At 39.7% G+C, this 16,914-nt stretch overlaps 1 protein-coding gene across 10 annotated transcripts in view; it reads left to right on the top strand.

Moving 5' to 3' along the window:
* Positions 1–16,914, top strand: part of LOC120547843 (Kv channel-interacting protein 2) — a 100,108-nt gene that overhangs the window by 80,377 nt on the left and 2,817 nt on the right. For 4 of the 10 annotated variants that reach the window (XM_039783562.1, XM_039783559.1, XM_039783560.1 and 1 more), the window contains exons 2-5: positions 14,304–14,428; positions 14,635–14,704; positions 15,120–15,190; positions 15,414–15,521. In XM_039783562.1, the coding sequence (XP_039639496.1) occupies positions 14,304–14,428; positions 14,635–14,704; positions 15,120–15,190; positions 15,414–15,521 (374 nt within the window). Of the gene's footprint in view, positions 1–8,972; positions 9,555–12,456; positions 12,878–13,235; positions 13,313–13,496; positions 13,596–14,303; positions 14,429–14,634; positions 14,705–15,119; positions 15,191–15,413; positions 15,522–16,914 lie in introns of those variants that run through there. The other 6 variants (XM_039783553.1, XM_039783552.1, XM_039783554.1 and 3 more) reach the window with 6 other exon arrangements.

Below are 16,914 nucleotides of genomic sequence, written 5' to 3'. Positions count from 1 at the left end.
TACATAGGAACTTTCTAGAAGCCTAAACTTAAACACTCCAGACATGTTTTAAAGTATGTAGAAAATACTCTGTTATGGTTCGTATTTAGTTTAACATGGTTTTGCCATAAAAAAGTAAAAATAAAACTCTGAAAAGAGGCTCGACGCACATCTGCTCTTTCTTCTTCATTGAGAAATTCATGGCTGCCCCGCCCTCCATGCTCGTGCTCACACCAGTTTGACTATTTCGCTGACAATATTCTAGCATCTAGGTTCACCGGTAAAAAAGCAGCACACACCAAGATGGCTGGAAACATTGGAGAGATTCAGACATAGGCCTACATGTGCATGTTTGAGCCTCACTGGGGCCATATGTACCACAACCTTTTTCAGCCTTTGATTTTAGAATAAATTGCTGGCACTGGGCTCGATGGGCTCCTGGAGGTCAGGGACTTGTTCAAGTGCTGTTTCATCACTTCTCAAAAGGTTTTTGATACTTTAATGTATCTCCTTGCCTTCATATAAACTCAGAGCATAGCAGATGTGAGCCATGTGCCAAACCAGCTTGTGGAATCTACTTTTCACAGTTTTACTTTGCTTCTTTTGTTTCATTCATCAGTTCACTGGAAATTAGATAATTTGTTTTAGAGTCATGTGGACGACCGAGGGAGAAATCCAGGGATCTGGACTCCAGGATATTGCAAGAGGACATTGGTTTATACAGAATAATAACATTATGTTCTGTAATTATGCTATTTTATATTTTTGTGTCAGTTAACAAAATAATTTTCAACTTGTCTGCCTACAGCTTCTTTATTGTAGAGATTAAGTAATGAAATAAAGAACATAATAAAGCTAATTTACCTGGACTCACCTCTTCTGTGCAACTTTAGCGGTTATTACTCCACCATTATGCTACATAGAGCACAGACTGTCGTGATAAATCCAGTGTTTGCCAAATGCAGAAATTATATGTGGGGGGGATCTTACTGTAAATGAATTTGCTCACAACCAATAACCATGCTAGTGGCATGGCTATATGTATGGTAATGCCAGTCTGTCAGTCGTCCATCAGTTTGGTCCAGACTGAAATATCTCGACATCTTATCTTTTTATTGTCGTTTGTTTTATTAATGTCATTTTATGTTATTTTATTATTGCTGAGCTGACTTCCCATCAAACACATTTCACTGTACCAACAATCCTGTGTTAACATACATATGAGCAATACAACTGAAACTGAAACTGAAAAATTATTTTGAGAATGCAACAATATGTTAAAAAACTCTGTGTGTGTATGTGTGTGTGTGTGTGTGTGCCTTTGATGAACACTATAGGTGTGTGTGTGCCTTTGATGAACACTATAGGTTTAGCGCCATAAACAACATCCTTCATCTTTTTGCTGTATACAATACGACTCAGTAAATCATTTTTCCTGCTTAAAAGGTTATTTGGCTATGATCAGCACAGTGTGTGTGTGTGTGTGTGTGTGTGTGTGTGTGTGTGTGTGTGTGTGTTGTGTGTGTGTGTGTGTGTGTGCGTGTGTGTGTGTGTGTGAGGGAGAGGGATAAGTGAAGGTAAATTGCTTAGCGGTCAGCAGAGGACCCATTTGTATCAAAGCACACACACTCGCAGAGGCACGTCCATCTACCCTCATTGTTATTGCCCTTCAATAGATAGGTTTGCAAATGGAGTATGCAGTGTGTGCGTGTGTGTGTGTGTGTGTGTGTGTGTGTGTGTGTGTGCGTGCAGCCAATTTAGAGTCTGTAGGGGTCTGAGGACATTATTTCATCAAATCTAATGATATTCTGGCAGTCCCCTATAGTAAAGTCTCAGCCTCAAAACAAATAAAAAATGTCTGAATGTGAAGCTTATGATTTGTACAAAAATGTGTTATTTAGGGTTTTCATCGACCAGCCATGAAGTCATGATTCTAATCTGTTGGGGTATGTTGAAACAAAGGCACGTAGATACTGTATCTTCTTTCAGTGGTTTGGACAACAAGTATCTTATAAACATAAAAAAAAACTGAAGTGAGTGTGGAGGAGACTGCCCTTGTCCTTGTCTGGGGCTCTCTCTGTCTCTGCCCCTCTGATGGCTAGCCCGCTAGAAGATGAGAGCCTGGGACACAGGAGGATCAGACGGGATATTTAATACACAACTCTCTCTATCCTCCATGCCCCTCTCTCTATATTTGTCTCTCTCCCCACTCTTCTCTCGCTGTCTCTGTGTGTGTGTGTGTGTGTGTGTGTGTGTGTGTGTGTGTGTGTGTGTGTGTGTGTGTGAGAATGAGACACTATTTGTATGACAGGTGCTGTATGGATAAAAGAACAGAAGTTGTTGACGCTCTGCTGCTCTTCCTCTGACACACGTCTGCAGAAAGATGATAACATTGAGACTAAACTAATGAATTCACACACACGCAGACCTGTCCTTGAAAATATCCCTAGCTAACTTATTAGAGTTTCGAAGATTTGCGTTACCACAGCTAAGCCTTGTGTCTGAAGACCTTTTCCCATATGCAGCTTAACACGTAAATGTTCTGGCAGTTTGTAATGTCACACTCGTATGAAATGCTTCAGCAATTTTCAGCAATATTACATAAACTATTCTGGGGAATATCTGGGATCAAAAGCAACAATATTCCCAAGAAAAGCCTGATCTGAATCAAGTAATGCTTTTTAGAAAACAAGTCGAAATCTGAGCTTGTCACATTTGGAAACAATTGATACAGTCAAGAAAAATATGCAAAATGTCTATGCATATACTGTAGTTTTATATACCAGCCTGAAGGAAATATCATAAAAGAGACTGCACTTTTAATAGAACCTATAAATAAACCTGAATATTGCCTGAGAACACACATTTCCAACCATCTTTGATCAATGCAACATTATTTTCTTCTTCCATATTATGTTACAGTTGTTGGTCTCCACCACCATGTCTTCTTTTTTCCCTTTTGTTTTAAGAAGGACATATTATGCTTTTTCGTATTTTCTGTCACATCTACAATGTTATATTGTCGGATTTTCATGTTAAACGTGGCCAAAACTTCAGATAATGAGGTAAACGTATTTTAGAGAAATCCCCTTGAGCTAAAACGTTCAGATTTCCAATTGTTGTGAACGCTCCGGTTTCAGAGGGTGAATACATGTGCAGCAGCAATGGCTAGTATGAGAGTGAGTAGTAAGTATTTTTTTTAACATTAAAGCATGTAAGCATGTTCTAGTACAAACACAAAATTCAGTATTATCCTGAATATGCTATGTAATAGTTGCCCTTGTATTGTTTGTTTGCACTTCTTAGGTTGGGCTATGCGTTTATCCTTGTTTATTAATTGTGTAGGGAGATCATGGTTGTGATACTGTTGATTCACTGTTCATACATTCAGCGCTGCTGTTCACATAAATGCATTTGACCTATTGATAAAAATAAGGATGTAGGTTTTCAAAATGTAACGTGCACAGCACAACTGTGTTGACCCATAAATATGTAACCAGTAGGCAAAAGCAAACCATTGTGGTTTTTTATGTGTTTGTGAATTGAGAAGTTTATCCTGAAATGAATTGACTTATAACTCAACTTCCCCCAATTTTCACTCTGATTCCTGACTAACTCTCACTCTCTCTCTCTCTCTCACACACACACACGCGCACACACACACACACACACACACACACACACACACACACACACAAACACAAACACACACACACACACACAGTACTAACACCCTTGCAGCAGGCAGCAGGATTCAGAATAAAATATTTATGTTGGCTGTTATTCACCCTGTTTTACAACACAATGGGATAGCTACAGGCTGCTGTCAGTCTGCCATTGATTTATCTGCCAGTTTTATCTTCATTCATGGCTGGATCCGAGTACATGTTAGTTACTTCTGGTGGCTGGTTGAGTTTTATGTAAGTTCAATGTTTGACATGTCTTTTGTTCCAACATAGCAATGTCTTGTGTGGCTGGAAATGGAGTTAATTTGCTCTGTTGCTGTGACAGTAATTGGTTTTAGTGGTCTTTTTAGAAACAAATCTTAAAACAACTGAAATAAAACCTTCACAGAACTGAGATTTACGCCCTTTTAGCTGCTGCAAAGTTTTTTTTCTTTCTGTACTATCGACCCATTCAGATGTCGATAGTACATGTCGATAGATGTGTACCTGATTTGGCTCCTGGCAGGAAACAGCCGAACAGAGTGTTTATGATTTGTTGGAGATAAGTTTAGAGCATTGTTGTGAGCGATGCAAAGCCAATTTAGATTGACTGCTTTACTCCACTCAAAAACATGCATTTAAAAAAAAAAAAAAAGCTGCAGCTGAGTGCCAGAAATGAAGCTTCAAGGCATAACAGCTTTAATGCTGTTTGGTCTGCTTTAGGTTTTAAGTGACATATTGTCATAAATAGCAAACAGTATCACTATACCTTTTAATATTGTGTGGACGTTTGTGTTAGTGTGTTGGAAATTGTTAATGGCTTGTGATCTTTCATTACCCTCCCACTGTTTGTCTGTTCTCTGGAGCAGAATATAAATGAAGGACAATAAGAAAAAGAAAGAGAAAACAGCTGGAGGGGAACAGCACCGTTCAATAAAGGGTGTCTGACCTTGCACTGCCCTCTTCTGGTGTAAAAGTTAAGTGCTGCAATGTGTGTTTGGTAAGTCCAGAGGTTTTCAGCCAGTGTTTGTCTGGCAAAAAGACATGTTGTGTCACGTTTAGTGTTGGAAACCACTTGCAGGTAAAACTTTATTAATTTATGTTATCCTATTATTGAGAAAAAGAAAGAAAGAAAAGCTCATGTTTAATCATTTACAATTTGAAATTTTAAAGAAAAGAAAAATGACAATGTTTATTTTCAACTGGAAGGTTATCAAGATCATTGTGCTTGGCTTATCTTCTGTAACAGAAATCTACAAAAATGATTAATCATGGTTATAAATAGTTGTAAATCCTTGATTAAATAGCAATGCTTCACACATTTACCCCTTCAAACCACCTAAATCTGTTTTTTCTCCATCAACTTTCACATAAACTTGTTTCAGACACATGACCATATAGAACAACTACAGTATATTATTATTATATTATCTAATTATCAGTATAGATGCTGCTCATGTACACAGAAATAATCCATTGCACCCTGTTTCCTCATAAGAGAAAATCTCTCTGATCCCTCCATCTCACCTGATTGTGTGCACTTGCTAAAGAAAACATGTGCATTAGAAGCTCTCTGTAGTTTATGCTGAAAGGACAGCCTCAGTTGAATTAATCTGTTTTTGTCCCACATTGCAGTATTAAAAATATCCTTAAAAGCTAATGATCTATGCAAATGGATCTCCTCTTTCACTTATCTAATTGGAAACACACTAGCCAATTTTGAGCACCATTTGTCAATTACCTCCTCTGTGTCTCCTTCGCTGCACGCATGCACACACTCACACATAGACACACACTCCCACTTCTCTCCCTCTTAGACATTTTAATCAGTTTTGAGAGGAATAATTGCCCAGGTAGACATCTAAATATGGAGGTATTTAAATTACTATGTGTCTGGCTTCAGGCAAAATATTCCTCTCAGAGACTAATCAACTAAGACTGATTAACCGTGTGTGTGTGTGTGTGTGTGTGTGTGTGTGTGTGTGTGTGTGTGTGTGTGTGTTTGTTACTTGTCAACATCAACTGTAGATTAGCATTAATATCATCTATTGGGATGCATTACAGCTGTCGCTTTCGTTATGTACATCGGCGTAAACAGTTTTGTCTCAAATAAGCTCTTGTGGTTCATCTGTGATTTTTCACCCTAGAGGAACCTTGCTGCCCTTACAAGACTTTTTGAGATGATGTCAAGGGGGAAGAAGAAATGCCTGAGGAACTTTTCTCCCTTTTTTTCACCATTGACTTGCTAATTATATCTCACACACACGCTCCCTTTCAAAGCAAATAGAGCAACACTTCTGCTCAGTTGGACAAAACTACACCACAGAGCTCATATCTGATTAGCATTGAAGTGACAGCTGTCAGGTGAAGAGCTTGATGTGTGTGCATGTTTGCTGTTATGATTGTGTTTGACTTTTATATCTAAAGAAACTTTCCCGTGTTACAGATTTGGTGATTAGTAATTCAAAAGACGTGTAGACACTAAATTTGGTTGATTGTTACTCGTGCTAACGGCATGGCTCTCAGGATGGCAATGTCGATCTGTCAGTTTGTCTTTCGGTCGTTGGCTACTGGACGGATTGCCATTAAATATTCATGATCCCCACATAATGTCTCCTTATGACTCTCATGGACCCCTGACTTTTCCTCTGGCGCCACCATGAGGTTAACGTGTATGGTTTTGAGTGAAAAGTCTCCACAGTTATTGGATGGATTGCCATGAAATGTCTTACCCTCAGGATGAATTGTAAACACTTTTGTGACCCTTCAACTTTTCATGTATAGCCATCATTAGGTCAAAATCTGTGACCAAATACCTGCAAAACTAATGTAATTCCCATCAGCCTCAGCTGCACTTTGTGTTTAATGTTAATTAGCAATATTTAGCATGCTAACACCCCAAAAATAAGATAAACATGGTCAACACATCAACATGTTAGGGTCGCAGACATTAACGTTTATCTCAAAGTTGTAGAATCTTGTTTAGACATGGAGATTATGTAATTTTTATTTCAAATGCATGCCTATATTTCAGTTTGAAACAGCTTCTAAATACATGCTTACATATTGGCATTAAAATGCTGTTGAATCAACCGTTATGTAATCTAGATTCAGCCCGCAGCAGTTTTACAGCAAGTCACCAAATCAATGCATGCAGGGATACCACAGTGCAGCAGTGAAGTCAGCTAAACTGTACGTTGCCACTTTTAGAAGCACCCACAACAACAGTAACAAGTTCAAAGTCATGTCTGAGTTCAACTTAAAGGGGAGATTTTTTTGTTTATTTGCAATATATTGATCTTACATTTCTGCCTTGGTATATGGCAGATGTCCTAATGCATTATGTAAGAGATAATGACAGATAGGCGCGACCAGCCTTGATCTCTCACACTCTCATCCTTGATTTGATTCTCCGACTGCAGTGTTTGAGAATTTAATGGCCTGAATATGTCACTGTATTTAGGAATTCATGCAAAATATAGGATAATGCTTTGTGTAGATTATAACTCTATATGACCAATTGTGAAGTAATTTACATTTAATGACCATTTTTCTCAATTATGTTCTCTTTAGTCATCTCAATTTATGTGATCAAAAATCCTTTTGTAATAATGGCTGATCCTTCAGTGCCATTAGAAGCCCTAAGGTCTCCCTTATTGTACTTGAAGCACTCAACTGCCACAGTCACATTAAATTACAGTGATCGATGGTTGCACACTTCGAGCTTCCATGCTTCAAACACGAACTTAAACTCATTGCTTATTGTCATTTTCTTTACTGTACCAAAGAGCACGAGTCTGCCTCTGATTAAATGTAGTGTTGTTCAGTCTTACAAGGCTGCTCTAAGATGTGGGGTCCCTGAGGCTCAGCAGCTATACTGTAGCTCTATGTCTCATTTTGACTCTCAGAATCATTCATCACACGGTAGACAGATCAAGCCCTCTGTAAACCTCTCTCTCCCACTGCTTCCCTTTTACCCTCCTCTCCATCTCCTGGTTGTTTTTTTTGTCTGGCGTTGACCTTACCTGCTCACAGGCACAGAGAGACAGCACATATACAGTACAATATAAAGACACAATTAGACTTTTAAAGCGTTAGGAATTACATATTCCCGCCACTCTCAGTTTCCAATGGAGCATTTACTTCCAGTTTTGATAACAGGGGATGTTATTGAACATGCAATGAAGATGAAAGTGATGAAGCCAAGAGCTGTCACTTGCCACTTTTGCTAGACATTTCTTTTTTTAGGGATGCACTGATCTAACTTTTTCTTTCCCAACACCAATTCCAGAGACAAGACAACAACCAAATGCCCCCATACAACATATATTTATGTTTGAGTGACAAAGTCCTCTAGCACCTGTGGTAACTTTGACTCCTGTCCATTTGGAGAATAGGAGGAAGTTTTTTTATGTTTTCATAGTCACCGAGGGAGAAGGTCACGGATATCTTAACAAAACGTTGGACTGTGACTCACAAGACCATTTTTCTCTTCCCATTTCCAACTCAACATTATGTTTGAGGGTTCAAATGGCATGTCTTATTTACTGTTATGCCATCTTTAAGGCCTAAAGCAGTCATTCACATGACCCCCTCGGGTAGGTTTAAAACATATGGGAAGTCTAGAAAAATCTCCATGCCAAAATGCATCAACATGTTCCCATTCTTTTAAATCCTCTTCTTTTTTCAGTTTTTCACTTCCAGTTCTAGGATGTCAGTGTGCCAGATGTGACATCAATATATCCAAACTGAAATATTCCCCATTGTGCTGGATTGCGTATGCAATACATATTATAGCCAGATTTCCTCTCCAGGCTGAGATTTGTTTGTGTGTGCACGTGTGTTGTCTTTACACTCAGGGGAGATTACCACATCTGTGAGTTTGTCCCCAGTAGCCGCTGGGTCAGATGCTTTGCCTCTCTGTCATCACAGTCTCCCTCCTCCCTACGGTTTGTTAGTCTTTCTCTCTGCTTCTTCTTCTCCTAATTTTGTCCTTCATTTTGCCCCTGCTACCTCTTTTTGATTATTTTTTTATTTATTTGGTCCTTGCTATACCCCTCGTTGCTGTCATTTCCTCCTTTAATCATTCCACTGTGCCCCTCCTTTCCCCGTCTCTACCTAGCTCATCTCCCAATTAATTTTTCTCATCTGTCTTTTGTATGTCCCCCCTCTGTTTCCCTGCTTAACCTACAAGTAGTACTCCTCCAACCTTTTCCCTCCCTCCTTTTCTCCTCTCCCTCCTCTGCCCTCCCCTTCACTCAGTCCCATCACTGACCCAATTAAACATGGGGAGGGACAACGCAGGAGGAGAGTGACGGAGGTAGGGCGAAAAAGGGAGGGAGAGGGAGGACAGGCAGAGACTGGAGAGAGTTTGAGAGTCAGTGGCTAAAAAAGCAGAGAGAGTCACAAAACAATTGCTGCCAACCTGCCAGAACACACACAGTGAATTTTCCGAACTTCACCTGGAACTTAAACAACCTTTGACAGCCTCTGAGGCGTCGGGGGTGGAGCAGCAAGTCGACATTCCTGCCGGCACGCACTTACTGTTCTCAATGAAGAAACAAGGAGAATAACAATGTACCTTCAGTGAAGAAAGCGGGCGGGGAGGCGTTCAGAGTTAGGATGAAGGCGGCACATAGCGGGAGGCTGAGAGGAGAGACTGAAGAGACGAAGAAGGTGCATTCCTGGTTGGAGCTGAGGGGGGGAAAGTGGTAGCCCCGGGGCAAGGGAAAGATTTTTTTTGACAGAAACAGAGCGAGAGGAAGGAGGAAAGGATGCATCTGTTCTTCCAAGAAACATGGGAGGTGGAGGGGCTGCAGACTGTGGGCATCCTACTAGTGGTCTGCAGCTCCCTCAAACTGATGCACTTTCTGGGGCTTATCGACATTTCCACGGCAGGTAAGGAAAATGGTAAGCGAGTGAGAGAGAGGCGCCAAGTGAGAAGTCAAAATGATGAATTTGGGGAGGGGATGTTCGGAGGAAAAACACTCAGCTGGAAAGGGAGGTGTCTATGTCTACACACAGTATGTGTTTTTGTGCGTTTGTTAGGATTAAGCAACAAAGTAATTTGGCCTAATTTCTCAACTGAATAGCTGTCATGTTTGTCAGACCTATTTATGGTCCTGTGTGTGTGTGTGTGTGTGTGTGTGTGTGTGTGTGTGTGTGTGTGTGTGTGTGTGTGTGTGTGGCTTTGTCTGATACTGAAATACTAAAGTACATAGGGTGTGTCCATACCTTTGTAACTCACATGCAAGTGCAGAATGTTAAAACTGATTATTTTGACTGCATTATTGACACAAAACAGATTCATAACGACAAAAGAAATACATGTGAATGCCGAAGTCATGTCCAAAACACATCTTCATGTAGGCCCATGGATACTGGGAAAAAGACATCTCTGAAATTCATCATTCAATACTTTACTTCCTACAGATAAATGATTCTGTCTGTAATTTTTTTTTTTTTTTATCAACCATGGATTTTACTTGTCCCTTTTGAGGATATGCTTTTGATGCTTTGGCTTAAAGGGGCACCCAATATTATACATAAAGACGAGTTTGCTCGTTGTGAAGAGTTTTACAATATTGTATCCTACATTTCCCATAATGCATCATGTTAATATTTTTGGAGCTTGAGCAATATGCTGGAGCTATATTAGTGGCTAAAAAGCAGGATATCTACGTTTACGTTTTTTTACGTTTATATCTCTGGCCCTGTTTCATTGATTCTGAGAATTATTTTATTGTTTGCCTCTTGTGAGTCCCCCAAATGTATGGAAGTGCAATACTAAATAGATGGAGTACAGTTAAGACTAAACATAGACAGGAGAAGTGGAAGGAGATGAATGACATTAGGTAAAGGTCCCAGGCCTCATTTGAAAACACAGACACACAAAGAACCAAACGAACCAGCAGGATACTATATGTTCTAATTTTATCCTGATATTTGTGAAAACTGCACCGTTTTTAAAATTGCAGTCCTACCTCTCTCAACACTAGTTGTAAGGAGGGCCTAGAGATCATCGCTGAAAGGTTTAATGTTGGATCTGCAGTATACTGTATTACTGTAATATGTGTGCTGCCTTCACTGTAGTTGATAGTTTCTCTGTGTCTTGAGAAAATCCTCAGATCTCATGGGTTTAACATGGAGCTTCTTGAAACGTTACTGGAAATTGCCAAATATGTGTTGCCATGGAACTAAAAATAGAGAGTTATTCCTTATTTCCAGAAGAGTTGTGGTGGTTTGTCAGTGTACCCTGGGGGAAACCATTGAACTCTAATTGCACAATCACAACATGGCGTGCTAAGTAAGATAGTCTTGATGCCGTACAACATCTGAAGAACACAGACAGTTCTTTTCTCCCTTCCTGATGAGGAATAGATAGTTTTTATTTTTTTGCCTACTCAGGCCAAAATGAAAGAATTCCTGGTGTCATTGTCAGTGCCACTCAAAAAACAATTTTAACTTCAAAGGCTGGAGAACAAATTGATCATGTTCCTTCAATAGTGTAATGTGTGTAGTGACCTATTGTTTTCAACAAAGGACTGTTTTAACCACATCATTCTGTAGCCTTCTGTTTTACTAACTTCCATATTAAGTAAGTACTCTATCTTTCTATATTCTACGTTGATAGTATGCTTTGAAACAGCTATGAAATAGAAAGAACAGCAGTTTGGTTTTTAAGATAGATTGATACAGTAGATGATGTGTAGTAGGATGTTTGTGGGGCATGTTTTATAATGGGACCTTAAAGAGATGTGCTTGTGCCCAAGTGATTGAACATCTTTATTCCAAAACAAACTTGGCCAAGACAGCTGGAGCACATTTACTCAAAGACATCACAAAACAAGATGTTTCATCACCAGGAAAGGAAAAAACTACAGAGAAATAAACAGAGGAGATGGAGAAAGGGCTGTGAGACAGCGAGAGAGGAAAGGGTATTTCAGTCCTAAAACAAGCATATCTAAGCATTGACAGATTTCGGTTACACTTTACTTGAAGGTATCTACATAAGAGTGACATGACACTACACACATAAAAATTATAAACAAGTCATAAACGTATATGACATAACGCTTCTGTCAGTAAGTGTCATTCAGTTTTTTGTCATAACAAGTTATGGTTAGGGTTAGAATTAGGGTTAGGATTCATGTGTCATGACAGTGTCATGTGTCATGACAGTGTCATGTGTCATGACAGTGTCATGTGTCATGACAGTGTCATGTGTTCATGATAGTGTCATGTTACTCTTATGTAGATACCTTCAAGTAAAGTGTTACCCAGTTTTCAGTAGATTCAGCTTTCATGGTCCTTACAAGTATTTCAAGCTCAGTGATGCAGAGGAAGTAGGAAGTTTTATTTATTTATTTATTTACACTTATCCAGGCCTTCAGAACAATCCGTAGAAATTAAATTAAAGATTTAATCTAAACTGAATTTGATGATATACAAGAGACTTTCCAAACTTTAGATATACCTGTTAGATATACCGTTAGCACTGTGTAGCAAGTACCTTTATTCAATGATTTTGCATAGGTACCGTTTTAAGGTATTTTGACTTTACTAATGTTTCCATTTTTGTTTGCTACTTTTTCTTCAACTTCACTGAATATTGCAAATCGAAATCTTGAAAATATAACTCCACTACATTTATTTGACTGCTGTTAATAAGCTTGAATATGATGTATGTTATGCTGTAAATTGAAGTAACAACTAACAGTTAAACCAGCAACAGTGTATTAAGTTACAATTAGTTAACGAAAACAATCTTACACATTTAATAGCTGTTCTGGAGCTTTCGATCGTATCAAATGATCTTCCTCTGCAGATGGAGTTGCCAGATGGTCAAAGTATTTGATATTCATTTCCGTGTTGTGGGCAGCTGTTGGGTCCATATGGAAAGAGAATATGTACTTAAACACACACAGACCCTGGGGCAGAGGGCTGGGCCTGTTCTCGGCAACTGGATGTATTAATCTGGTATCCATTGGACAAATGTGCTCTGTCTGTTCTGGCTCCAAATGATGCAAGAGCCACAGGTCAGGAGAGGCCAGAGTGCTTGAGGCTCCATAGGGCAGAGAGACAAAAGGTTGATACATCACAGAGGCTAGATAGTCAGTGGAGGGACTGTGGTTCTATTGGTTTTCACCCCATCATGGCCTTCATCCCTCAGACCACTGGGGTCCTGATAGAAGGGGTGAGGGGACTGTTACCATGGAAACTAAGAGGCAAGAGTAAGTACGTAGGTTCATGTGTGTGAATGTGTTTTACTTCCTCTATCTGATTTTAATTATCATTCTGTGAAACTCGCCAAAATAGGCATCATGAAGTGTGCTTACTTTGAGATGACCTGGTACTATGGTGGTAGATGTGATGGGCTCTGTTTGTGGTTTGTGTTGGTTTTGCAGTACATCTGTCTGGCAAATTATATTTTTCTATGAAGTGAAATTAAATCCTTAAGCCAATTGTGAATTAAAACTGTTGATGTTTGACTTGTTTTAAATTGAGACTCTCCGCTGATTTTTCGTACAGTTTGCTGAATGTGGCATTGTGGTATGAGAGCCAGCCTGATTAGGGAAACTGTGTTTCTAGGGGTCACGCTGTGCTGCTGTTGTGTGGTAATATCTACTGTTTGAAGTGGTACTCGTGGTCTCCCATCGCTAAGCCAGGTCAGCAGGCAATTGCCAATTTGACTTAAGGGCATGAAGCAGTCCGTTGTTGCATCTGTTTGTTGCATGGAGTGTGTTTTGGGTTTTTGTAGGCATGTGTGCATGTGTGTGAAAACAGAATTTCATTTACAGACTTTTGTGTGTGTGCGTGTGTCTAACCTTGTACTATGGTTGGTGATTACAGGTAATCCTGCCACCAGCCAAAACAAAAAAACCATAAAGCAGCGATTCCTCAAGCTGCTGCCATGCTGCAAGCCCACGGTTGCCCCCTCAATCAGTCAAAGCAAGTGCTCCTTCACTGTCTATACATCTCTACTTTCTTCCCTGTGTCCAGACTCTTTAGTGAACTACCAAAAAACACTGGTATTATTGCTGCTAATGGGTCAGACGTGTTTTCGTATTTTGTGATTTTAAGCATGTTTTGTTCTCTTGGGCAATGGAACACGTGTGTGTGTGTGTGTGTGTGTGTGTGTGTGTGTGTGTGTGTGTGTGTGTGTGTGTGTGTGTGTGTGTGTGCGGTGCGCGTGTGTATGCAGTTGTTGACAGTTATTTCTTTGGCGAAACAGATGGAATAAGGGATATCTGTTTGTGCACTTTTTGAAATGTGCCTTCTTTACCATTTTGATTCATGTTAAACCTCTTCTCTCACTCCCTAGTGTACTTCAACTTTGAGCTTTCTGACAAGAAATTCAATCATTTTATGGATGCTTTATTTACCATATTTTGCTTTGTGATATGAACTACTGAAGCTTGTGCTGGAACAAAGATGTGAGGAAAATGCTTAACCTAGTAACCTCACAATTATGTATAGAAAATTGCATTCATCAGTGTTTTTTTTTTTAAGATTAACGTTGTAAATAACTTATACTGTATGATGAGCTCAATATGAGTTTGATGACTTAATTCAAATCTGTTGGCCAGGTCATGGCTGTCCTGTAGGCTGGTGTGGGTGCAGTGATGATAAACTAACACTGGTCTCTCCCTCACACAGACAGCGTGGAAGATGACTTTGAGTTATCCACTGTGTGTCATCGCCCTGAAAGCATGGACAAGCTGCAAGAGCAGACTAAGTTCACCAAGAAGGAGCTGCAAGTCCTCTACAGGGGCTTCAAAAATGTAGGTCTGGCTGGAGAAGAGAGTGATAAGGCAGACTGCAAATAAAAAAATAAACCTAAAAAAAACTGTGGTTCTAGTTACATAATTATGGGAGTTAAGAGCAGCATTAAGTCTGGCATGTCTGAAGTTACTGTGTAGTCCTTTATACTGTATATTGTGCTAGGTGGGAACTAATGAGATTTCTTAATTCACATTTCATATCCCAGGAGTGTCCAAGTGGTGCGGTGAATGAGGAGAACTTTAAGACCATTTACTCCCAGTTCTTTCCACAGGGAGGTGAGTTGTCAACTCCTACTGCTAAACCTGGAGAGCTCCAACTGTGTCCATACTACTTTAGTTTACTCCATTCTTTCTATTTTCATTCATTTCATAGACTTAAGGTAAAAGTTTAAATAAAATCATTTGATTTGATTCTGTAGAGGTACAAATGGAGCTTTTAATCATCACAAGGAAATGCATAATTAACTCATTATAAATCTGCTATGCTGAACCATAGCCCATGCACTGCAAAGAGGCGAGGCAATTTTTCATTTCATGATATTTAGGTTGATGAAATGTTAACCACTCGCCTCCAGTTGTATTTGAAATTATTCTTATATCTTTGCTTAGCTGGCTGCTAATCCAAGCTGTTCAAAGACTTTGCTTCATGTTTCGAGGGCACACAGGTTACTGTAAGTCTCTACCTTTGCAGATTCAAGTATGTATGCACATTTCCTGTTTGAAGCCTTCGACACTAACAAGAACGGCTCAGTTAGTTTCGAGGTGAGCTCTATTCTTGTATCAGCTTCCTTTTTAGAGATAAGAGCAAATGTGTGCTCAGGTGAAATGTGCCACCATGGCTGTATCAACACAAATAGGCCTATGTATTCCCTCTAAATACCTGCCCAGAGAGATTAGTGCTGTGATCAAGATTTGACTTCATTTACTGTGTTAAGATTTAAGTAATGCCAAAACAATACAGTAAATTGTTCCCGTTCTATCTCAGGACTTTGTATTTGGTCTGTCTATCATCCTGAGAGGGACTATTAATGACCGGTTAAACTGGGCGTTCAACCTCTATGACCTAAACAAAGATGGCTGCATCACCAAAGAGGTAAAACACACACACACACACACACACACACACACACACACCAATACATTCTCATGAACAGGTTCGTATGATATCGTACAAAAAGTTATGCACACTAAAACGTATGAGAAACTAGGAGACCTCCGACTGGTAACGTGACATCGGCTACAGAGCTCTGTGCTACAGAGCGGCAGTTGCTACAGAGCTTCGTGCCGCCGACTGTGCTCCGTCAGGTTAGCAGTAGTTGGTGGTTAAGTTACCCCAAAACAGGGGTGTAGCACAAAATTCTGGGCCCTGTAGAAAGGCATTTTCTATGTGCCCTTCCCCGCATCCACAGCCATTCATTCTAGCATCTTTTTGGGCCCTCATGAGCTGCCGGTCGTGGTGCTCAGTCAGGTCAGCGGTAGTTGGTGGTCTAGTTACCCCAGAATAGGTGACTATGCGCTGTGTACAGAGCACTGCGAGTCATTTCGGCGGAGATTACGGTTAAGTTTAGGCAAGAAAAATGGACCGCTATGCGTCGACGAAAGTTAAGTTTAGGCACCAAAACTACTAGTTAAGTTTAGTAAAAGATCGTGTTTTGTATTAAAACACTCCCAAGGAACACGCATTTCCCGGGTGAAAGTCTTATATTTTCCCCGGGAAGCGAACTACGCTCCCTGGCTTGTAAGTCCTGTATGTTAACCCCCACCCATCACCCCTGACCACCAATACGCAGCCAGCCGCGTTCTTATGCAGCAGTCAATGTGGTGCACACAGCAAAAAAACGTGTAAATCATACAAATTACCGTGCTTATCTTTTCGTAGCTTTTCGAACGTATGGTTCATAAGAACAGGCTGCACACACACACACACTTTACACAGCTTTTTCTGAATTACTTGCTGTAATGGCTTGTAAGCAGGGCAGTAGCTACTACAGTAATGACTATGAGGGCATGTCCTCAGTATTGTTAGGGATGTGGAGGCACCCTGTTAAATGTAATTTGTTGTATTTGTTAATTAATTATTTTAATTTTGATGGAAATAAAGTGTAGGAATTGTTTGCCAGAATATTAGTAATCACTGAATACATCAACTTTTATTTAGAAATGTTGTATTTCAAAATACTAGAGTATGTCAAACATACCCTGGCCTGTGGTATATGGTGTATATATAATATGGTATATATATATGGCTATAACCATTATATAACCAAGTTCTTTTTGGGCATGACTGAAATAAAATGGTCACAAGTGTTATATTTAACCAACTAAATAAATAAAACGAACAGTGTATTTCTGTATGTATTTCTTTTAATCAAACAAGGTAACAAGGTAAAAAAACAAGCTCTATGACACATAACCTCCGTACTTCTAAAAACCTGGCTACGGCCCAGCTTTAAAGTGATTTAGTGATTTTCTTGCTTTTGTTCTTC

Source organism: Perca fluviatilis, chromosome 19 (assembly GCF_010015445.1).
Source record: "Perca fluviatilis chromosome 19, GENO_Pfluv_1.0, whole genome shotgun sequence".
NCBI lineage: Eukaryota > Metazoa > Chordata > Actinopteri > Perciformes > Percidae > Perca > Perca fluviatilis.
This window is presented reverse-complemented; position numbering and strand designations above follow the sequence as displayed.